The sequence below is a fragment of the Stegodyphus dumicola genome, chromosome 3 (assembly GCF_044657685.1).
Source record: "Stegodyphus dumicola isolate Sdum_Otavi_A_Nest chromosome 3, ASM4465768v1".
In the NCBI taxonomy this organism is placed as follows: Eukaryota; Metazoa; Arthropoda; class Arachnida; order Araneae; family Eresidae; genus Stegodyphus; species Stegodyphus dumicola.
Window position 1 is genome coordinate 25,338,808 of NC_140770.1, and position 25,019 is coordinate 25,363,826.

The window sequence follows — 25,019 nt, forward strand, 5'->3', positions numbered from 1 at the left end:
AGATGTAAAATAAAATTAAATACTAAATGACTAAACTGATCAATTTTCATTAAAGTTCTACATTAGATAAAATATAATTTAAGAACAAGAATCATGTTAAAAATTACTAAGGGTAGGAATGGAATTTACACTATTATATTTCATTTACTAATGGGAAACATTTTCTTCAGTAAAGACTAAAAAACTCGGAGATTTGGTGATATACTGGAGGACTGGACGATATGATGAAAATCAGGAAATCTCCCCATAAAACCAGAAGAGTTAGCAGCTATGAAATATGAATGCCCAACTTTTCAGTAAACAATGTATATCTCTTCAAATATTCAAGATTACAAACTGGGATCTTATCGCAGACCTGACACTAACTCGCAGAAACCAAATACAGTACAAAGGGATTTTTCATCATTAGTTTAAATCTATTAAGATAAATGTTTAGACATGGCAACATTATGATTTCATTTATTATTTAGGTTAGACTAAAAAACTATCCTCCACAACCACAAATCACACACTTCTTTCTTTTTATTCAGTATTATTTCCCTCTGAGCACCATGACCAGCTTTATTCACTCATGAGATTTTTTGTTGATTGGTACATAGCTTATAATTTAAGATATTTTGCTTTCTCACTTACTTTAAATGCTTAATAAATGTAAATTTATGAAAATAGAGACTAAAATAAGTAAATATACAAATTTAGCTAATAAATGATGTTTAAATATGACAGATCCAAAACCCGTGCCACTCAGAGCAATATTTGCCATTCCTAGAATTTGTAGGGGCTGACATTTTATATTACTTTTCTCATCAAATTTGGGAGCTGGGGATTGATGGTCCACATATTAGATTTTGGACTATGTACTGTAATCTATGCTAATGCAAAAATGCAGCTGTGTATTTTCTGGCAATATCTGAAAATTCTCCTTGTGTGAGAGCTGACTGGATAACCTGGCCTCTACAACCCCACACCAACAGCAAAACTTTTTCTTATTATTCTATTATAATTACAGCAGATCTTGGCAATCAAACACATTAAAGCTTCTTTGCATCACCAAAAGTTACTTAATAATAAAATCTGCTTTTCAAAAGAGACACATTTTTGAAATTTCATACAGAATATTTTTATTTTCTAAATATTCATATTTTAACATATGTACCAAAGCAAGTCAAATGCTACATAAGAATAAATTATAATTATATGTAATAACAAAGAACAGTTAACAAGTTAATCCACTTTATGATGATTTCTTACATCTTCAAATTTTTACGTTGACATTGAGAAATAATAATTTTCACAATCATATTCTGCAAGCAGTTTTTAATTCATATGAAACACATTCATAATAATTATGAAATCAAAATATAGGCTATAGATTAACTGTTTAAATGCCTATTACAGCATATTTACCTGATTGCAAGCCAACCCTTTTTTACATTTTCAAAGTTAAAAAAAAAAAAAAAAAAAAAATCCTTAGGTTAATCAAAGCATTCTCAATAATTAAGGTGGCACGCTTTATCGATATCCAGTGTTCTTGATAGCACAAAAGAATGAACAAAGAAACAAGTGATGATGAATCTGGGTCATTCGATAACAGCAGTTGAACAATTAATGCTTCATTTGAACTAAATTATCTTTAAAATTTATTCTTTAGATTTGACATATGATTTTTCATATTTTATAATTTAATTTTATTTCTTACTTTCCAGGGTCAGCTTACAAACAATATCAACTTATAACCAAAGAAATAAACAACTTCGCAATTTCAAAGGCAGAATTCTAAAAACACCATTTGACAAAATATTAAGTAGTTTAATACCCAAATGGAACACTTTGAATGGATATGGTACAATTGATAATGAATTACAAATCATAACAGTTAAAAATAGAATTAACATCATATAACATTAAAAATTTCTAAAAAGTTTGCAAATGATTTCTTTTGCATTCATAATTAATACTGAGCAAATACAAATGCTCAAATAAAGTCACTAAAACAAGGCCTGTACAGTTAAAATTCATTATTTTCTTAAAAAATAATTGTGAGTTAGAAATTAGTCTTTTAAAAAATGAAATTATTTTAAATAATCAAATACTTAAATGCATTTTTTTTTAATATTCAGAAGTGCCAAGTCATAAATTGTTCACAATCTATCTTTTCCTATTTCTTCTAAATCTTCTATCTCATTTGCATCCATTTTTTTAATTTTTCTTCCAAAATGAGATTCAATGTTTTTTAATACATTTAATGACCTATTTCCATCAACCATGTTTATGGCAAGTCCAGGTTTTCCAAAACGTCCAGTTCGCCCTATCCGATGAAGGTACGTTTCACAATCTGCATCTCCATGTTGATTCACAGGCAAATCAAAATTGATGACAACAGTAACTTGTTCAACATCAATACCACGGGCACATACATTTGTAGTAATTAAAACCTAAAAATAAATTATGAAAAAACATTCAGACAATTATATCATATTAATCGCAAAAATACTAATTTTATTGAAACCAATGATTTCGAAAATATTTCAGTATTCTCCCAATAGGCAATCTAACTGTGTAGTTACTTTTACAGATCAATACATAATGCCACTAAAATTTTTATTTTTACACATTTTTTTCTTTCACTATTTTATTCAAATTTATATAATCAGATTTACTATTATTTAATATTAATAATTTTTTAGGTTTTGCAAACTATTTCTTTTGCTGTGTTTTATGCTGTGTATAAGGAAACTTTCAGTGTGCGAATAAAAGGGTGAAATATCCCCCCCTAAATTAGATTAGCTGCTTTATATATTTCAATGAATTGCTCAATATTAATATAACTAAAAGTGAGCCCTTGAATGTTATGGATATATATTATATCAAGAATTTTGTGCAAATAGTGAATGAAACAGATGAGAGGTAAGACAAAATACATCCAATTTTGTACTGCTACATTTAGTTATTTCAAAACCTAATTATAAACAAATTGTTGTAAGCACAGTATTAAAAAAAAAAAAAAAATAATAATGAATTTAAGAGAGATAAACACCGTTTCAACTCTTTGTAATGAAAACATGAAGTTTATTTGGGAGTAAATTGATAACAAAGTTTTGAAGACAACATTTAAAAACTCTTTGCAAGTTCAACAGAAAAATGACATGATACGAAAAATTTCAAGAAACAATACGCATTGCTTTTACAAACAAAATAGTCTGAAAAACAGGTGGCGCCATTTAGTATAAAACTGATTAGCTAACTAACAAAATTCGGTAGATCGCCAGTTGGGATAATACCAATATTTCAAAAAGTATGCTGAAGTAAGTATATGGCATATTGTGTTCCACATGTCTATTTGATTGCAGTACACAGCTGACCCTTTAGATGTTCTTCATATCTGGAGAAGATGGAGGCTCATGAAGGCTTGAATGTTGCAAACCAACAGTACACTGCACAACCCAGGCCTCCCATTGTCTGACAGCAGATTAAATAATTACCCATTCACACCACAAAGAATGTCGAACATGCAAAACTGGACTAGACTGATCACCAAATTTGACACATCCCAGACAGCATTTCCACGCTGACTTCAATGCGGGCTCCCGAATTAACAAGCCATAGGTCTTACCCCATTCTTACAGGTTGCCAGAACCCCAGGAGTTAGTCAAGAGGATTTCAGCCAATACAAACAATGCCAAAATTACATGATACATGTAGGCATACGTAAAAAGAAAATTCAAAACCAAATGTTGTGAATTATTAAAAAGAAATTTAAACAAGTAGAATTTTGAGAAATTAGCAAGTAAAGACTAGAATTAAAATTAAGGTCAATTAAAAGTAGAAAACCAAAGTAATTTAGAAACTCTTGCCTACAAAAAACTTCCCCGACACAAAATATGCATATAAATCAAAAACGAAATTAGATACTATTTATAAAAATACATAAATAAAACTAAAAGAATACTTAAAAGGCAAGTCAATAGTAAGTTTTAATTTAACTTACCAACTAGATTTGTATTTGGAGATTGGAGAAGCATGCCAAACTAAAAAATGTTAAGTAGTGTGTTTCTTCTAACTTTATAAATAGAGAGAGCTAATATAAGGTGAGTGTTAAGTTACTATCTGTTAGATCTATTTTAAAAACCTATTCTATAAACTTTTTAAGTAATGTAAAATGTGTGTACTGTTGCAAAAATTCTTTTGCTGTGAAGTATTGTAAAAATGTCTAAAAAACTGCAAAAATGCCAACTGTAACTTAATGTGAAAAAATGATTGCAAATTATTAAGGATTGTAAAAAATTGAAAATGTTTTTGAAATAAAGTATGAAAAAAATTTTTTGAAGTAAAATTAATTTTAATTTTGAAAATTTTTTAATGTTTTTAATTAAAGTAAAAAATATATTGTAATAGTCTTAATCTATTAAAACTGAATTTATTAAAACTTACTAAATATTGGCCAATAAGTAAGGAAAATTAGAAAGAGATAAAAAATCTTCACTCAATTCGGGCTATAATTGAGATTTTTTAAAAGAGTTGGCCCTTCATTAGTAAATGGAAAGAATCCAGTATTGATTATATACATTTTTACAAATATTTACAAGACAATACTTTAACTCTTCAAAATCCTCCATTACCCTCCAGTTAAGGTGTTTATCATACCATAAAGAGTCAAAAAATTAAAGAAAAGTTAATGCCTGCCTTTTTAATATATAAATTAATAATAACCTTAACATTGAATTGTTAACATAAATTGAAATCCTGTTGTTTATAAAACTATTTAAACAAGAATTGTTCGTGCTGTAAAGCAATCTGTTAAAGGTTACTGTAAAAAGCAAAATAAAAAATTTACGACGTTGTCAAGGTTACATTACAAAAGGTGAAAATTCCTGAGCGAAATATATGCATTGAGGCTTTGGTTATAGATACAATTTCTACTGCGATAATCTATTCACCTAAACACAGATGTCAAAAGGAAATTTAAAAAATACGAGCTGTCCAACTGGAATATGTTATGTGGCTTTCGAGTATAGCTATTGATAGGCGCCAATTATCTCTGGCAGATAAAAAATCCAGGGACAGTCAAAAATAACAAAATATAAATGCTTCCGTTTTCAAGTTAGCTGTTGCGAATGCAGAATAGGAAGATTTAAAGAAATTATGGGAACTTAAAGCAACTTGTAATAGTTACGAATTTTTGAAAATAGATAAAGAAATCATCAATAAATTTGAAAACAATTTAAAATTCGTTAATAACAGCTATGAAGCGAAATTAATGTGGAAGGACAGTAAGGAAGGGTTAGGGAGTAATTTCAAAATAGCAAAGAATTGTTTTTTCGAATTAAATTTTAAGCTTGCAAAAAATGATGATCTTCTTCAACAATATAAAGAAACTGTTACTGAACAAAAGGGAAATAAGGTAGTTGAATAATGTTCAGATAATGACACTGAGAACAGTTACTTCATGCTGCATAGGTCTGTTATGAGGGATGACAAATCCATCACTAAAGTGAGGATGGTCTTTGATGCTTCCACAAAGAAAAATCAGTTTAAATCTTTAAATGAATGTTTATAGCAAGGGCCCAATTTAAACCCAAACATTTCAGATATTATCATCAATTTTCGAAAACATGAAGTCACATTCTGTGTGGATCTATAGAAGGTTTTACTCCAATTGGCTTAACACCAGAAGGCTGAAATTTTTGTGGTTTGATGATATGGCAGTTGACTCGTTCAAAATTCTAAAATTTATGCGAGTACCATTCAGTGTTACTTGTAGCCCATTCAGTTTAGTTGCTACTATCAAATGCCATATTCAGAAATATAAGAAAGAACATTATAAAGTTTATGAAATGTTAGACACATCCCTGTATGTTGTTGATTTAATTTCCAGTTCAAACTCAGATGAAGAGGTGTTCTATTTATCTTTTACTGCCGCTAAAATTCTTAAAGATGCTGGGATGCATTTACAGAAATTTAATTCTGATTGTATGAAACTAAAAGAAAATATGTTATGCAGTGAACAAGAAAATTCTGGTCTCCATTTAAAAGTTTTAAGAATATTATGGAATACTGATTCTGATACCTTTCAACTGGATGCTCAGCCTCTGATAGTTAACCTAGAGAGTGTCAAATCTACAAAGCATTGCATTTTAAAGACTATGCTAAAGGTTTATGATCCCATCGGTTTCATATCTCCATTCACCATACGAATTAAAAGCTTATTGCAAGAAATTTGGAAAAGAGGTTTGGCCTGGAATGATGAATTACCCCTAAATTTGGAAAATGTATGGAAGGGTTGGTGCTCTAAAATGGAACATCTTAAGAGATTAGAGATACCTAGAAAATATTTCCAACAAGGAATGAATTTGAAGGATCAAGTACAAATTCACATTTTCTGTGATGCTAGTGTCCTAAGGCATTTGCTGCAGTAGCCTATTTTAGATAATTAAAAATAATGAAATTAAAGCAAGTTTCATCTGAGCAAAAAGTAGTGTCTCTAGTGAAACAAATTATGTTTAACTGATTAGAATTAATGTGTGCCATAATTGCCACAAAGATGTCTAAAACTGTCTAAAGATGGCACTAGACTTTCAAAATTCGAAGATCAAGTTTTGGACAGACTCAGCAATAACACTTCATTGGATAAAAGGATCTGCTATGAACTGGAAGCCCTTTGTTTTCAACAGAGTCAGAAAATTCAATCCATTACAGACCCTGAAAATTGGAATTATTGTAGCGGAAAAGAAAATCCAGCTGATTTAGTGATGCAAGGTGAAAAGCTGATAACACTTACAGAAAATGACATCTGGTGGCAAGGTCTTTGGTTATCATTTGAAGAACATTCATGGCCGTCAAAATCAGTAACTGTATTAAGCGAAGATGCGTTAATTGAAAGTTGAAACTTCAAATTACTCAGTTATGTTGCACTGCAACACCGGAAACAGTTTTAGATGGTGAGAAATTTAGCAGCCTCAAAAGACTTTATCGTATCACAGAATGGATTTTTGTTTCACTTTGTGCATAATTCAAATAAATAAATAATAGGGGTGACTCTTATAGACTGTCTAAAGTCTCCAGTCCATTGACAGCTTCAGGATTAATTGTATTGGTTTAACTGTACTCAAAAATCAACATTTAACCTTGAAATAGACCAATTAAAATGTGGAAAATCTATATGTAAGAAATCAAATTTGTATAACCTTAATCCCGAATTAGACGAAAATGGATTGCTTGTGCTGCAGTTCTCTGAATTCCAAAAACAAAAAACAAAAAAACACCCATGGGTACTTCCAGACAAATCAAAATTTGTTAAGCTGTTGATTATGGATACACAGAGATTATATCATTTTGGAGTAGCTACCACATTATCACATATTCGAGAGAAATATTATCATCAAAGGAAGATGCAAGAAATCTGTTCTAAAAACTTACATAATTTGTAAAAAATTTAATGCTACTCTATATTTAATTTAACGTTTAAAATTTTATAAAAAATATGTGATAAATAACTTAATAATCAGTAATATATAGCTAAGGGTATACTTTACTGATTATAAGGTAAGGAAGTAATAGCACCACTACCAGCCCATTTTTTTTTTTAGTAAAAAAAAAAACAACTAACATCATTGCCTCATGGATTGCCTGTAATAAGTGAATCTGAATCCAACAGAAGAATGCTTACCAAAAAAAAAAAAAAAAAAAGTATTTGCTGGTGCACCCTCTCTTTTATACACATTTCTGAAATACAAAACTTTATTACCAATCATTATAATGAATTTTAAATATAAAGTAATATTTTCCACAAATATCCAACCTATCTCAGAAAGAACACCTTTTAATCTCCACCAAAACTGAGACACTCATCTCCAAAGTTAAATAAAGAGTCACTTGAAACCTCTTCTAAATCAGCATCTGAATCCTCATACAACAAAATGTCTTTGTACCATCCAGTTCATTACTAATGCCACACTTCTTAAAATGATTTAACCACTGACTATGTTTGTACAGCCTCTCATGAAATTTTGACCCATTCACAAATGATATATCGACGTATAAGATGGAGTATTGGCGTATATACGATGCATCCCATTTTTCAGACCTATTTTCAAAGGGAAAAAGTGCATCTTAGATTCCGGAAAATTCAGTAAATATCGACAGCAAGCCATTAAACCACTTTTGAAAACGCTGGAAGAAAGAATACCTGTTAGAACTCCGTTCTGCACATAGAGCCACTTAATCAGAATCCTCATCACTTAAAGTTGGTGACAAAGTGCTGATTTATTACGAAAGGTTACCGAAGCATCTTTGGAAGTGCGGATGTATTAAAAAGCTGTGTTTAGGACATGATTCAAAAGTTAAATCCTGTGTGCTTCAAACACTAACAGGAACTATAAAGAAACCCATTCAATTACTATATAAATTTGAACTGGACTAAAATTTAAATAGACAGTCCTAAACATTATTTGCATGTTTTTCATTTATTTGTATAATTCATTTATTATTTTTATTATTCTAGATTCCAGCCTTATATTGTATTTTGAATTTGAATATTGTTTGCCTACCGTATGCAAGTATAATTTAGTATATTTTATTTTTATCCACGGATTTGGAATGCTTACTCTGAAATACCATTAATATAGTTTGAATACCTAACCATTAATATAGTTTTGAATATTGTTTGCCTACCGTATGCAAGTATAATTTAGTATATTTTATTTTTATCCACGGATTTGGAATGCTTACTCTGAAATACCATTAATATAGTTTTGTACTTTGAATTAATTATTTTATTTTAATGATGATGAACAATAGTAATTGTTCATACAAGGGCAGTGTGTTGTGACTGCCAATTTGACCGTTAGAGTGCATAATTTGATTTTGTATACTTTTGAGGCAACCTTGTTGTACTCTGTCCTTAGAGAATTGTTACAAGAACCGACCGAGTCAGTATTAATGATTTTGAACTCTCGTTTTGAGAGTAATTTTGAATAGCTAACATGTAAATAAATTTTATACATAGTTTTAGATCGTGTGTTAATTTATTCAGTGAAGTGACTTTATTGAACCGTATTTTAAGCAGTAAGAATTACCAAACTAACCTACTTGGAAGTGCAAAATGGTACTTCACAGATGATATGAATCAATGATAATAGCCGTACCTACCAAATGACACAGAAGGAACTTATCATTGGATCCGCTGTCATACATAAAGTTATTCATGAAGAATTGCATATGAAAAACTAGTTTACCATCGAGTTCCACATAATTTAACTAAGCACCAAAAATGAGGAGCGTGTCAGAATCAGTAAAGAAAGCTTTAAATTACTTACAGATGGTGGCCACCACATTTCTAAAATCGTAACTGGTGATGAAACGCACATATTTTCTGATGTTCCGATACGTCAAGAAAATAAAGTATAGGTCTTTGAACATGATCCCATGCCCACAATGATAAAAAGACAACATGCCATGAAAAAAGTAATGTACGCCATTTTCTTCAGAACTACAGGTGTGGTCAAAGCCATCAAAATGAAAAAACAGAAGACAGTCACAGCTAACTGGTAAGCTGCCAAGTGTCTTCCAGAAATGCTTCAAGAAGTGAATGCTAGAGGACTCGTGCTCCAGCACAAAAATGAGTTTTCTCATTCAGCAAGATTGAGTTTCTTGAACAAAAACATATAAAAGTAATAGAACATCAATATTCCCCCGTTCTAGCTATGTGTGACTTTTAGCTACTTTTTAATCTAAAAAAGAACTATTGTGGACATCATTTTCATTTCGAAGATGAGATTTATGAGGCTATAAATGTATTTTTTTTTCATTGATTCCTAGAAATGAAAGGATTAAGACATTTAATCTTTGGAAAATTCTCCTACAGAAATTCACTGATGCTGGAGATTACTTTGAACATTCCTAAAATTTTGTAGCATACATTTAAAAACCTATGTGTATCTAAAAAATTTCAGAGTGGATCTTGTATACGGGTTTAAAATTTAGATACTTTTTTAAGAGAAAATATACTTTTGGCTTATATTCAGAAATATAAGGTATAGATCTAGAACCAATCTTTCTAAAATGATGACCACATAATGTTTTTTTCTGACATAATGCACATGTACAGTAATCTAACAGAAATAAAAATACATAAATATGTTTTTTTTTTTTTTTTTTTTTTTCATAAATGTGATAGTGATGAAAAAGTGATAAATTTCTGATTATCACCTTTCCTCCTGTAAAACTGCTGTGTTTCTGCTACAGATTTGGATATATGCATGTTACCTTTAAAAGAACAGTATCCACTATATAAAATAAAAACACCAGTCATACAGATTTTAGTTGTTTTCCACTTCTAAAATTTCTTTGTTTCTCATAAAACATAAATTACAGGGGGAAAAAATGGCATAATAATTTTTCGCTAATGCACAATCTTTTATTATTTTAATGACACCTTAATTCTCAAATAAAAGGCAAATTTGTAAAATTAAAGTTAGGCAGTAAGGGAACCTTAGTTTGATGTAGATTTTGAATAAAGATTCCAAGCATAATCAGATACAGCTCCTTCTTCATTAGAAACAAAAGAAACATTTTTCCTAACACAATTTTATGGCTGGAAGTGAAGCACAGAGATGTTAGACAGAACACAAGAAAATGGTTTTGGAAGTCATGTCAATCAAAACATGGATTCCTTCTGCGATAAATTAATTTAGAAATCCAAAGACAGCAGTCATGCACTTTAAACACATACCAGTTAACTGCAATAGATGAACATCACAACAGATTTACCTTACAGAAGAGTATTAGATTGAAAAATAGGAGAGTATTAGATTACAATATATATATATATATATATATATATATATACCAGCTTTTGTGAAATTAAAATATTTAATGTCAACGGATATCATGCAGATTATGCAGAAAGTTTGAGGACTCTAGAAACCAAAGAAAATTTTTTGCTTACATCGAAAATTCATTCAAATACAAGCACAGCTGTAGCATGCAGCATGGTTGTAGGCCAAAGCACAGTATTGGAATTTTACATGTGGAAAGTCACATCCTTGTCATTTACATAACATTCAAAAATAAGGGTTTTCCACATCATATTAAATTCACAAGCTGGTTTATGCTACAATGCAGCCAGATTTTCCAGCATAAAGTACCTTTTTCAAATGGACTCACAAAATGGTATGTTCATATTTGGGCAAATAGGAATCCTCATACTACAAAACTACATGCTGACAAGCACATAAACTAGTGGTAAAAGCATTATAATCTGTGTCTTATGGTAGCTCTAATGGCACTTTAAACTAATTTGGTGTCCATCCTTGACAATTAAGTACATTCATGCAAGCTGGCAATTATCTATGTAATCTTTCCACAAGACAACACAGCCACAATCGCAGATATGATTTTTGCCATCCCATGTCTCCTAAAATGCTACTGGTACAGCTGCATTGGCTCTGGCCTTGCATACAGCATGTCATACAATCAGAATTGCTTTTAAATAGTCTCACTCAAAGAACACTACTTCCAGGTAAGTCCTCACACTAAGTGTGAAAACTTTTGAGATTACTACATGTTCAATAACCGGATTCTCTAATAAAACACCAAATGTCATGTTGCACAAAATGTGAGCAATTTTTACACTGCCAAAGATATCTGGAGAATACATCACTCCAGACACTTTATCAGACATTCAATATCTGAGTCACTTCCACAGCATCTGCCATTCATGCTGCCAGAGGCATTTACTTTGGACATTACTGGATGGTCTTAACTTAAGCAAGTGATCATATATTTTTTGTCCATTTATATTCTGCAATTAAAATTAACTTTAAAAAATTTCTATCACAATAACTTGCAAATATTTTTAATAGGAAATATGACAAAAATCCAAGAAATGACTAACCATACACAGAATAATTAACATATATATAAATAATTCATTTCTCTTTTTCTTTACATTGAGAAATTTCAAAAATTTAGAAAATTACTCATTTGAATGATGCGAATATTCATACTATGTTTGATTAAAGGTAAATTAATATTTTCATTCTTTGAAAAGCAAAAACCGCTTTCATAAATAAATTTTACTTCTATAATTACAGAGCATCTTACCAAGAATTGTTACTTACTTTTTCTTTTCCTTCTCTAAATCTATTGAGAATGGCTATTCTTTGTTCCACAGTAAGCTCACCGGACAGAAGTGCAACAGAATGCCCATCTTTTACCATTTTTTCAACTAACCAAGATGCAGTCTTCCTGGTATGGCAAAATATAATAGCCTGTCCTATTGATACAGTACCATATATGTTACACAAAGCTTGAAATTTCTCTTCTTTATCTCTGCATACTATGTAATACTGATCAATATTATCCAAACTTTCTTCTTCCCTTTTCAGTTTAATTATAATAGGATCAGAAACAATCAATTCTGCAAATTGCATGACTTCTTCAGAATAAGTAGCTGAGAACAGCATCATCTGACAATCTTTCGGTAGCTGCTTATGGATGCGAATAGACTGGTCTTGATATCCTTGAGTCGAGATCATAACATCTGCTTCATCTAAAACAAATACTTTTATTTTCCTGAGATCAAAAAACTTATAGCGCATTGCCCAATCATAAACTTTACCAGGAGTTCCAATCATAAACTGAGCGGTAATTTTTTCTCCTCTTTGCAAAACCTCACCTCTAACAGCAAAACAAAATTCAATGTTAGGACAAAATTTTGCCATTTGTTTTGCCACTTTTCCTGTCTGCATGGCTAACTCATATGTTGGGGACAAAATAAGCACGTGAGGATATTTCAAATTTGTGTCCACTCTGCTCAAACTTGCCAAAAGAAAAGCAGCAGTTTTACCTGTACCACTCTGAGACTGAGCAATCATATTTTGTGGAGGATCTGCAATAAGAGTAGGAAGAGCAGTCTCTTGTATTTTTGAGGGTGAATTAAATCCCATACCATACACACCTTTAAGAAGTTCAGGTTGCAGATTCAATTCTTCAAAAGATTTCACAGAATAAAGAGGTGAATTAGGATTTCTCTGGATATCTATATCATGAGAAACTTCAATTAAATGAGATCTTACAAGTTTTTTCATCAAAGATATCTCAGCAGGATTTAATTCAGGTTCATCATCTTTTTCATCATCGTCTTTTGATGCTTCATCAGGAATCTTTGGAGGAGGTATTGGAGGTGGCACAGGTGGTGGAATAGGATTGTCCAAATTTAAATTGTCAACTAATTTCGAAATTCCTTTCTCTTGTAAATCAGCAGAAAGACCCCAATCAACATCTGCCATGATAAAGCCTATTGAAAATGTAAATGTCAAAATATAGATTTCTGTAAATTCTAACACATGCAAAGACAAAGCCAAACATAGAAAAACTGAAATCATAACAAATATAATGCATGTGTCCCAAATAATTAAAATGTATGAATATCATAAAAAACAGTTATTTTACATATGTCACATTACTTTAAAGTGATAACTCTACACTATAACTCTATTGCTGGAAAAAAAAAATCTGATTATTATGCTTTTCATTAAATGGTATTCAATTCTATGTCCAAAAACTCATGAATATACAAGTTAACTACTAACTAAATGTAGAAAATGGTTCCCAGTGGAGAAATAGTATCTATTTCAATTTGGAACCATCTTGTTTAGTTACCATTTAGACTTTGTTTTGTAAACAGGACAAACTAAATAATCATATTTTGTGAAGTTTTTACATCATGAATATCTTTGTACCAACAGAGCCAGGTTGAAGAAAGGCCAGCACCTGGGTAATCATTGTAATATGTGATCTAATCACTTAGCTATTTATTTTTAGAGGGTGATCCTAACATTTGCTGTCTTCTCACCTTCATTTTATTGCATGCTCAAATTTAAAAAAAGTGTTTTAGTCTAAGAAATAACTAACTAACTAAAAGCAGTAGATCACATACTATATGATTACTGGAACCTGTACATTCTCGCAAGTATACTTCCAACCTGGCTTTCTGTCCCAATTTTGAGAGGTGTGGTGCTATAAGAGTCTCGCATTCTTCTCCCTCTATCACCAATCTCTTGAAAGGACTTCAGGTTTACTGTATATTTTCAGTGCCCCTTGCTGCAGACACTATATGCTTACATACATTCATGCTTTCTCCAGGATTTAAACACAAACCCATCGATATGTATCACTAATCATTACAGTAACTGGACTCGGAAGTCGACAGGTTAAAACAAGGCAAATATTCAAGTAGGCATATTAGATATCACAAAGCCTAACTGCTGATAAAATTCCGAAGGTCGCTAAACCCTCTTCCCCTACCATTAAACTCTCAAAACGGTGTCAGGTAGCTGCATATTTTGAGTGCCGCCTTGCCAACAAAACACTTACAAACACACATGCCTTCTCTGAGAATTGAACCTGGGCTCTCTGGGACAGCTGTCACCATCTCTAAACATTATCCCATCTTTATGTCAACAGCAGGACTATGAACCAGTCCTTAATTAAAAATTAGAGGAACAAATTAGTTATTTCACCAACAATTTTTTCTTTTTTTTAAATTCTAAGCTACACACACTTGTAAATGTGACAAAGATTATTTGCCATAGATATATATATAGCATGAAGAAGGAAAAATTAAATGTTAAATAAATATCAGACCACACAATGCTATTCCTCAATATTTCACTGAATGCAACTTTTCAAGTAATCTTCACTTACATTTTCCCAATAAGACCTAGCGATCTTTTCTTTCTTCCTTCCATGAGGTCAACAAACATAAAACATATAGTTGAACTTCTCTCCCATCATCATAAAAAACTGCAGATAGAAACCTACTATTCAAATTAGCACACTTACTATTCAAAAAGCACTTTTCTAGGTGAAGTTAGTATTGCACTTCATGTTCATAGGTGGTTTTTAGAAAAAAACAAATTCTGGATAGTTAATCGCCCCCTTGGATTTCATGAGAGATCCAAATGGTGACCTTGAGAGACCAACAGGCACAATAAATCCCTAATGACCATGTCATAAATGAATACATCTTCCAGATTCTGTAAAACAGGAGTTCCAGAATTTAGCTTTGGTAGGGGTCATTGGTAAGACTGAATTAATTTAATGACCAGTCTCCTATACTGGTGACTCTTCTAAACATAAAAAGTAATAATTACTGTATGAAATCCAAAATATAGATGTTGAAACCCCCAGCAATTTTTTTTTTTCTCTTTATAAAGGTTTAGAAATGGGAAATATAATACTCAAAGCATGTGTGCCATTAAAATGATTTTCTCCCTACTAATTAAAACTCCGCCAGACGCATTTCATCTGCTAGGCACACATCAAACACTTTTGTTTGCTCTGCCTTCTTCTCTCCAGCCAATTAGCTGCCCCTCTTCTAGTGCGACTTACAGTCATAAGGGCAGTCAGTGAATATATTTCTTCATTTCCAGTTAACAGATGAAATACCCCAATAGGCTCACTGTACCCTATTACATTGCTATTTGACAAGTAAGTTTTCTGTGACTTTTTAATACTATATCACATTTTTGTTAGTAATTTCATATAAGAAAATATTTTATTATTATCTACAAAACTGAGTATGTTTTGGGGCTCTGGCTTTTCATGCACATTGCACCTGATCATGTCATGAATAGTAAAATATTTTAATAATTTAAAATATTGCTTATTACAAAAGTTGATAAAGACATTTTCATAACAACATTATAAATATTTATTTGATTCAGGCTTCAAATTGTTAAATAAAAAAAGTTCGATTTGAGATACCTTCAAGACCTGATCAATGACTTACTGCAAACTGTGCAGTGTGAAATATTATAAAAGCTTCATAATTAATTGAACCAAGACATTTGGCTTAACTGAACGAACAAATAAACAAAAACAAAAAGAGTCAGAAGTAAAAAATAAAGTTGGCAGCCCAGAATATTTTTGCGAACGGAAGCCGGCAACGCAACAGCTTGATCCTGCCATACTCGTGACAATCTAACCTGAGAACACATATAAGGCAAGAATAACTTTTTCACTGCTTATGCTGTAAAAGGAAACCATGAATGTTTCTTTGTATTGCTGCTAAAGTTTGCTCACCACGTCGTTTGATTCGATTTTGCATGTACCAACTTTCGGAGGTTGTTTGTTTCCCCAGAATGAAAAATCCACCATATTCTTTCAAATCATATTTCATGTGATTTATGCTTGTCACAGAAATGACAGTCAAATCAGCAGCAAAAGCAACAATTTCATTATTAGATTTAATAGGAAAAGGCCCCCGTAATTTGACAAAAACATTCATAAATATAATCGTAGAGGAACTGCATAGCGGTTTTCTAGCCTTATGATGTTTTGAAATTATACACAAATATCAAAGCCATAAAAATTGTCTTCTTCTCCTGCTCAGTGAATGAATGAATCCTGTAATTGATTTTCTCATCGAAAGAAGGGTGAGGTTGAGATTGCTGGAATTTTCAGTTTCACCAATATAATGCCAAAAAAAGCAATTTCTTCCTATTAGTGATCGAATGACTAATACTCTGCCAGCATCTTACAATGTGGCTTACAGTATAGTGAAATATAAGAAGCCTCATACCAATACAGAACTTATTCTGCTAGCTGCTGTAGATATGGTGAACATCATGGTTTGCAAGTCAACTGAGAAATGACTTTTACAAGTGCCTTTGTCCAAAAACACAATTGGTGGGAGAATTCAACATATGGCAGAGGATATCAATTAATTGAAAAAATTAAAGGACAAATAATTTCAACCAAAAGTATATATCTCTCAGTTACATACAGCAATTGTGCAGGAGAAGTAACTTAATCAAATGAATGTACAAACCTTCAAATCTGCTGTTAAAGATGCATATGCTTTTGAAAATAACTTTTTATAGTATTCAGAAACAGCTAATTTAGCCAGATATAATTTTATAGGCCTCACGAATACAGGCTTTAATTAGGCTGTAATCTCAATTCCGAGGTATGTCATGTATAACTTTAACCTGAGATGATAAAAGGCAAAGTACATTAGGATAATTTTCTATAAGACTTCTGTACTAAAGATTACACATAAAGAAGGATACTGATTACAGTCATCTTTGGTTTTAAAGCTTTTTATCAATAAAGAACAGTCCTCTTTTCTTTTTCCTTAAATTAATGTGATATTAAGAAGAAGTAGATTTTTTAATTTCCAAGCCAAGGTAATATACAGAAAAATTATGATGCAGAACACTGTCACAAAAAAAAAAAAAAAAAAAAAAAAAAAAAAAAAAAAAAAAAAAAAAAGATTTTCTAGTTCAAGTAACTAAGCTGTTGAAAGAGTAAAATAATAAATTTTTACAATCCCGAACTTTCATCTTTTGATATACAGACTGGTACATACATATTATTGCAGCCACCTTAGTCGAAATTGCCAAATTTTCAAATATGCCCAACTCTGACAACTACGTGCATAACATTCTTCAGATAATCATGCTTATAATAATCCTTTGGTTAAGCAATGTCACCATTTTTATATGCATTTTTTATTGTATTTTAAGTTCCAACAGCTTTTAGACAAGTTGTGATATTTTTTGCCTTTATCTCAATTTTAATATATCACTTGTGGAATTTGCCAACAGTGGAAGAACTGCAGCAACATTTTTAAATGAATAGAGACTTTTGCTGCAAAATGGCAAAGAGAACAATGATGAAATGCGTTTGGTATATAGCTGATGCGATTTTGTGCAATTTTTTGTTTTTAAAACAAAACAGATCATGAACAATATGTTTAATTTTTCAATACATCATATATTTTTTAATAAATAATTAAAATGTGTAGTTTAAAGTATGTTTTCTTTTGATGGGCTGATAATGTTTGCTGACTTATGATAAAAAGCAATAATTTGGCAACCTTTCTTTAACAAAAAGTCATGAAAGGTTGGTGATTTGGTCACACATGGTCCAACAAAACCTTTTATTTTTTCATCTGTAAAAAATCACATTGCACAAAGGTGGTTCCGCTAATATGCAAAATGTTAAAAATGGTAGTCACACAGTTCATAAAATTTGTGCTGTATGTAAACAAAATACTGTTTTTGATGGCATAATTCAAATGTGGTTTGAGAAGTTTAGGCTAGAAATTTCAGCCTCGAAGATTATGCCCACACTGGATGGCCATCCTCCATAAACAAGGTTCTATTAAAAGTTATCATTGAAAATCCACATTAAACAGAGCAAGAAGTATCAGGCAAACTAAATATTTCAAATGCACTGTATGTCATTAGAAGGGGTTATGGGTTATTCAATTATAGCAAAGCACACGAGGGCTATCTGCCTAAGGGGAGGGATGCCTTCGTGGAGGACTTTCCAAGGGAAACTGGCTCGTATACACGTTACACATGGGAAAAACCACGAAAACGCCCATGCAGCCAGCCCGTTCGCGGGATTCGAACGTCGGACCGAACTACCAGCGTTCAGCATCTTTACCGCTCGCCCACTGGTGGGCCCTCATTAGAAGGGGACTAGGTAGGTAAGTTGCTATGATGTATGGGTACCCCATACTTTTAACAGAGCAGAATATGCTTGCTTCAGTTTCCACATGTGACTTCTTGCCAAAAAGAAATAAAGAAGCTCATTTTTTTAAATGGCTCATTACTGGAGACATGAAGTGGATGTTATGCAATAATGTTACAAAAAAAAGATTACAGGATACACTAAATGAATCTCCTTTGTAGGGGATGGCATCCCAAAAAAGTAATGCTTTGTGTATGGTGGGACAACAAAGAAATTGTGTAACATAAATTATGCGCTACCAAGTCAGACAATATACTTTTTCAAATGATAGTTCTAAAAGCAGAAACCGAAGCTAAGTGCTCAGAACTGACCAATAGTCGAGGTGTTATCTTTCACCATGACAAAGCTCGGACCTACACTTTAAAGAGTATCAGGCAAAGACTGTTCAGCATAGCTGAGATGTTTTGTGTCATCTCTAATATTCACCAGACCTTGACCCCCCCTCACATTTTCATCTCTTCAGGTCTCTGAGAGATTGTCAAACAGGGCCTCAGTAACTTCTTTATGAAGAACCTAATAACATTTTTATGAAAGGAATTTCTCAGCAGCCATAAGGAAAGCAAAAAGTCATAGAACAAAATGATACTTACGTAATTCAATGAAACTTTCGGCTCTACTCTTATATGCACCCTAAGATCACTAAATGTGGCGACATGTGTTCGGCACTGGTTTCTGTCACGATTGCGACAAACCCTTTTGAAGTTGAAAACTTTTGCTGGTTTAATTGCTTGTTGGTTCGTATCGTGCGTGTTTTGAAATGGCCTATGTTGCAATGAGAGACGTGGTTGCAAGAGGGTCTGGGAGATTATTTTTAGTGGCTGTGCATGATAGAAGTAAGAAACGCTGATGCAATGTATTAAAGAGTGGATTGAGCCTTGTACAACTATTTTTTTTTTTGGATGGCTGGAAATCTTACAAGGATTTAGGAAAAGAAGGTTTTGAACATTTATTTGTGAACCATAGCATGAATTTTGTGGATAGCGAGTCTGGCTGTCATATAAATACCATAGACAGCATGTGACGGCATGTTAAAGCTACGTTCTGCTGCACGAAAAAGCACTGATTATGGTAAGTGCATTTCATTTTATTGTTTTTATTTTGTAGAATGTTATGTTCATTGTTTTTTTACTATCAATTTCTGTTGTTACTCTTGTTTTTTGAATTATTTGTAATTTATTTTAGTTTATTTTGTTGATTTGTGCGCAAGTTCCAAATTTTCTTATGTTTTTTTATTGCTTCATTGGTATTTATCATCAAAAACTTTTCAGATGATCCAATAAACGTATATGATGAAACATTTGCTTAGCACTTACCATCTCCCTATGGAAGGGGAAGCTTTGCGATGAATTTTACGTGAAAGGGTTTTTACTACTGCAAGTGCAAACACACATTGTATTAATAAAAAAAACCCAGACTATACCACGAAGACAAAAATTTGACATTATGTGAAAAAATACCAAAATCCAGAGAGATTTAGTATGCATTAAGGTAAAATATTGATTGATATAATTTTTACAGAAATGACACAATTAGCAGGAAATAATCACAAATTGGGTATTTTGGGTTTTATTAATGATTTAAGCTTAAATAAATTCAAGAAAGGAGAAGCACAAGGAGTTTTAACTGAAATGTTTTCTTTAAAAGAAAATAATTCCCAAACTTCTTACTTAAAAAAAAGTTATTTATGATACTTTTCAGTTTAATATTAAGTTGTAAGATTAGTTTACATAAAGTTGCATACACACATGCTGTATTTTTCCATTAGGTACACACTTTCCAAAATGTGTGGCAGGTGCATAACAGAAAAGTATCTAATTTATTTTTCACGTGGCCATAAAACGACCACTATCAAGAATGTGACCTATAAAGCAGCAAACCAGAAAATGACATGAAAGCCTGTTCCCCCCCTGGCTATTTTACACACTGCATCTTCATACGATTTCCATGGATTTACATAACTCTATTTTATGCATATTTTCACAAATTTGGGTGTTATGTCAAAATATACTTTCATTCTCACTTTATGATAAATCGACAGTTTAGGTTTGCTTATCTTTGGTGACAAATGCCACCAGAAAAACCAATTAGGCCACATATTTGGTAATTCTACTAATTAAGCATATAGATTGCTTGTTTCTTATCGTATCAGATTTCATTGCAAATGTGTATAAAAAAATTAATTATAAAAAATAAATTTTAAAAAATTAATCATATTACACTAAAAAAGAGTATTTAACATGTGGCAATGAGAAAATCTGAACATTTCTAAAGAATTGACGGCTGACCTTTAGAATATGGTAACTGGTAGTTTGGCGACATTTTGGAGGCGATAAAGGTTACTACCTGGGACTTTGGTAATAATGTGAGCAGTACTCAGTTCCGATTACGCATTATTTTGTGTGAGGGAAATGAGAGATCATGGGATATGTCATGTGATATTAATGGACGAATTACAGTTCTTTAATCAGAAAAGGGGGGAATTTGGAAAAATATCTGTGGCTGTATATTATTTTGTATTAAGCTTCATTGTGTGTTGTGTGAAGTAGGGTTGAATAATTTTGGGATTGTATGGCACTGTCTAAAGTGAATTCTAGATGTGATAAAGAGAATTTTGCTTTTTATTTAGCAGAGGAAGTGTGGAGGAAAAATTCGCAGAAAAAACTGTTCAATAATTTTATTGAATCCATAATAAAAGTGTATCCACCATGTAAGCAAGATTCTGAAGAAGATTAGGTAAGTTAGTATTTTTAATTATTTGAGGATATTATTTTTATGCATTGTTCTAAATGTAAGGTGGAAGTAAAGTAATTTGGTATTATTGGGAAAATAGTTATTAGCAATGATTTAGTTTAAAGTAATTAGGATCGTAAGCTAATTTTTATTAATTTAATGTATGTGCTTATTTATATTTTAAGTAGTGTTTTTGAATTTAATTGTATTTTAATTAAATGATAGTTATTTTGTGAATTTTATGTTTGTAGGAATTTGGTATACGTTTTAGTTGAAGTAAACGTGCATGGAAATAATTTAAATATTTGACACTAAGTATTTATAATACTTGCGGTATGAATTCGTTGGTGACGTTTATAATATAATAGATGATTTAGAGGTAAAAGCTTTTGGATATTTTATTTATTTTATATGTGGAAATGTTCATATTTGGAAAGGGTATATACTTTTTCGTGATCAGGTAATTTCATACATGTTCTTTTTACCGGGTTTAAAGATTCAGAAAATTGTCATGTATTTTCGTGAAATTTTCCTAATTTATGAGAAAAAAGCAGTGTACATGGATACAGTGAAGAGTGTGAGCAATGCCATTTTTGTGTAATTCTGGGATTTTTTTTAAGTAAAAATAAGTCGACGTGTACATGGTTTATGTGTATGTGTTATTTTGAAAAACGCATAAGGAGTATGGTATTGTGCCCTTTTTCCCAATTTTGCAGTGAATATTTATCATGATTAAGCAGTTTTGTTAGATAAAATTTCTAGCATAAGTGTAATTCGGCTAGTAGATTTTTGGAAGAAGTGTTCAGTAGATAAAAAGAAAAGAAACATGTCTTTACTTCGTGAAGACAAAATAGCGGCGGGGAAAAAAAAAATAGAGGGTTGCTGTAGGAGAGTTGGTCGCCAAATTTTCGCCAAGTTACCATAATCTAAAGATCAACCGAATTGACAAACACTAAATATTTTTTCTGCATTTACTAATATTTCTTCCTCTTAAAAAGCAAAACATTTTATACACAGCGAGTCCCAAAATTGAGGGTACACTCCATTCTACGACAGAATACATGTTTAGAATGAAAACAAAAACTGTCAGATAAAGACAGTCACCAAAACCTTTAGATGAGAATGTAGAAAGATACCTAATCCTAATATTTATTCATGGATAGACATAAAAAAATGCATGAAATACAGAAACAAAATGTACAACAGAAATCGTCAAAAATCTGAGCTCACAAAATTGAGGGTACATGTAATTGTTTTATTACATAATTTAGTACATGCTTCAAATGTTCCTTACTTGTGATTTGATGCTTTCGGACCTCTTTTTCAAGATGGGACCACAAATTTTCGATCAAGTTCAAATTATGAGATTGAGGTGGTGTGTTCAGCTGATTTCGGCAGTGATACAGCAGCCATTCTTTGACAGTATTTGCTGTATGCTTTGGATCATTATCCTGTTGAAATGTGAATTTTGATCCTAGTCCCAATTGAGTAGCACTGTCCTTCAAATTATTTTTCAATATATTAAGATAACCCATTTTATCCATTATTCCATCAATAAACACTAGCTTTCCAACTCCCGATGATGCCATATAGCCCCAAACCATTACTGATCCACCTCCATGCTTCACAGTTGGAATTGTGTTTCTTGGATCTAAAGCTGAATTTTTCTTGCGCCACACCATACGATGACCGTCACTGCCAAAAACATTAAATTTACTCTCATTGCTGAAAATAACTTCATTCCAGAACTCTTTAGGCTTTAGAATGTGCTCTTTAGCAAATTTTAATCTCTTAGCTTTATATTTATTTTACTAATGAAGGGCTTTTTGAGAGCTTTTCTGCCATTATATCCAGCCCTTCTGAGGATTCTGCGCATTGTTTCTGAAGAAACAGATTTACCCATAGTTTCCGAAGTACTTGCGGCAATTTTTGGGGCACTTATTGTAGGATCAATCCTTACCTTGTGTACAATTCTCCTCTCTGCTGCTGAACGGAGAATTTTCTTCCTGCCTCTCCCTACTTCGTTTTCCAGCGTACCATCCTTTCTAAATTTTTGAATGATTTTTCTAATACAATTTACACTTCTTCCAAGTATTTCTCCTATTTTTCTCAAAGATTTGCCTTGATTAGACAGATTAATGGCCAGTTTTCTTTCCTCAATCGTCGTTTCTTTCCTATCCTCCATATTTGTCACACAGAAAGGTAGTAAGCTCAAATTTGATATATTTGGATACTAAATAGTTGTATTTTTGTATAAATCTTAGGTACAAATTATTTTTAAAATTTTACTGGTAGTTTTACACAGTCATTTAAGAAGTGTACTCTCAATTTTGTGACTTTCAAAAGTTGAAGATTTTCGTTTAAGTAATATAATATTTTTAACAGAGTTTTATAACTTATTTTTTGTGTAGTTAAGAAGAAAAATGTATATTTTTTAATGGGACAAAACTAGGAAAACTTGCATAATAATTTATATTCTTAATAGCCTACAAATTAAGTTAGCATTAAGTGTACCCTCAATTTTGGGACTCACTGTATGTATGTAAGCCAGCCAGACAGCTAAAAATAACAGACCTTTTACTCTAAGATACCTTTTATTCTTTTAAGGAAAGCATATTTAATTTAAAATATAGACCAAAAATGTAAAATGCCACATGCATAAATGTCATCAACTTCACTTATTGCAAATATATATATATATATATATATAAAATCTATTTGGAAAAATGATTACAAATTTACTTAAAATTTATTTTAAATATCAATAGATAATTTTTTAAAAAATGAACTTATTTACGTTTTTTTAAAATAAAATGCCAGCATAAATTTATATTTAGTCAATTATTCTGAAAAAACACTCAACAGCAAATCTGAGCAAATTTAGAATAAGTACTTCAAAAACATTTTTACTTCTATGAATAATATGAAATCTCACAGATAAGCAATTCATGGTAACTTCAAATATTAGTTACTTAAATCGCTCAGAAGAGACTGATTAATATGCAAAGAAATCGAGTTTGATTTCTTACTCTAAGCTAGTACAATATTATAATGACCAAGCAGTTAAAACGATTTTGGAAATAAATTTTATTACACTAAGTTATGCAAAACCATTCATTCAACACAGACTATTAATCTAAATAAGTCCAATAAGCTAATACAAGCACTTTTAAAATATATTCAAAATGATTTGACAGTGCTTCTTGACTTAAGAAGAGAAAATCTCGCACTATAATTCTACAGTCAACATTATTTACAGTGAGGAAAACGCTAGAATGCACCAAAATAGCACATCGGATATACACTTGTACCAGAACGGCATGCACTGCAAACTACAAAACAATATACGAAACCAATTAAAAGACATCAGATACTATGATACATACTTTTCGGCTTATACGATGAAAAGATAGCAGATTATTTCTCAAGCAATTATACTAATTTCTTTCTTTCTTCACTGAGTTGCTTGATTTTTATTACTCTCGCACAAATTCTACTTCTCAACGGTCGGCTTCAGACCAACCATGAAAACCGTAATGCCAGTTACTGATGAATTTAAGTAAGATCACCGATAATCCTGATGGCTGACCACATAACGCATATAAATATAACTTACATTACACGAAAATTAAGGATTGGAAGTTGTTTCGAAGAGAAAATAATTTTTTCTATCTTTAATGTTTCTACAGTCTGTTAGGACATGTGTAAAATAATAGGCTCTTGAGCCTAACCACTTACAATCA

At 31.5% G+C, this 25,019-nt stretch overlaps 1 protein-coding gene across 1 annotated transcript; it reads right to left on the reverse strand.

The window, feature by feature from the left end:
- Window positions 1–1,093: 1,093 nt before the first annotated feature.
- On the reverse strand, window positions 1,094–24,819 carry LOC118186478 (ATP-dependent RNA helicase DDX19A-like). Its single transcript, XM_085812651.1, has 3 exons — window positions 24,663–24,819; window positions 12,120–13,297; window positions 1,094–2,435 (listed from the first exon to the last, which is right to left on the reverse strand). The coding sequence occupies exons 2-3, from the start codon at window positions 13,287–13,289 to the stop codon at window positions 2,142–2,144; spliced, it is 1,464 nt and encodes a 487-aa protein (XP_085668777.1). The 5' UTR covers window positions 13,290–13,297; window positions 24,663–24,819; the 3' UTR covers window positions 1,094–2,141.
- Between the last annotated feature and the right edge of the window lie 200 nt (window positions 24,820–25,019).

Coding starts and splice junctions, on each gene's coding strand:
- LOC118186478 (XM_085812651.1), bottom strand. CDS start 13,289: ATGGCAGATGTTGATTGGGGTCTTTCTGCTGATTTACAAGAGAAAGGA. Junction 2,436..12,119: donor TTAGAGAAGGAAAAGAAAAA/GTAAGTAACAAT, acceptor ATTTATTTTTAG/GTTTTAATTACTACAAATGT.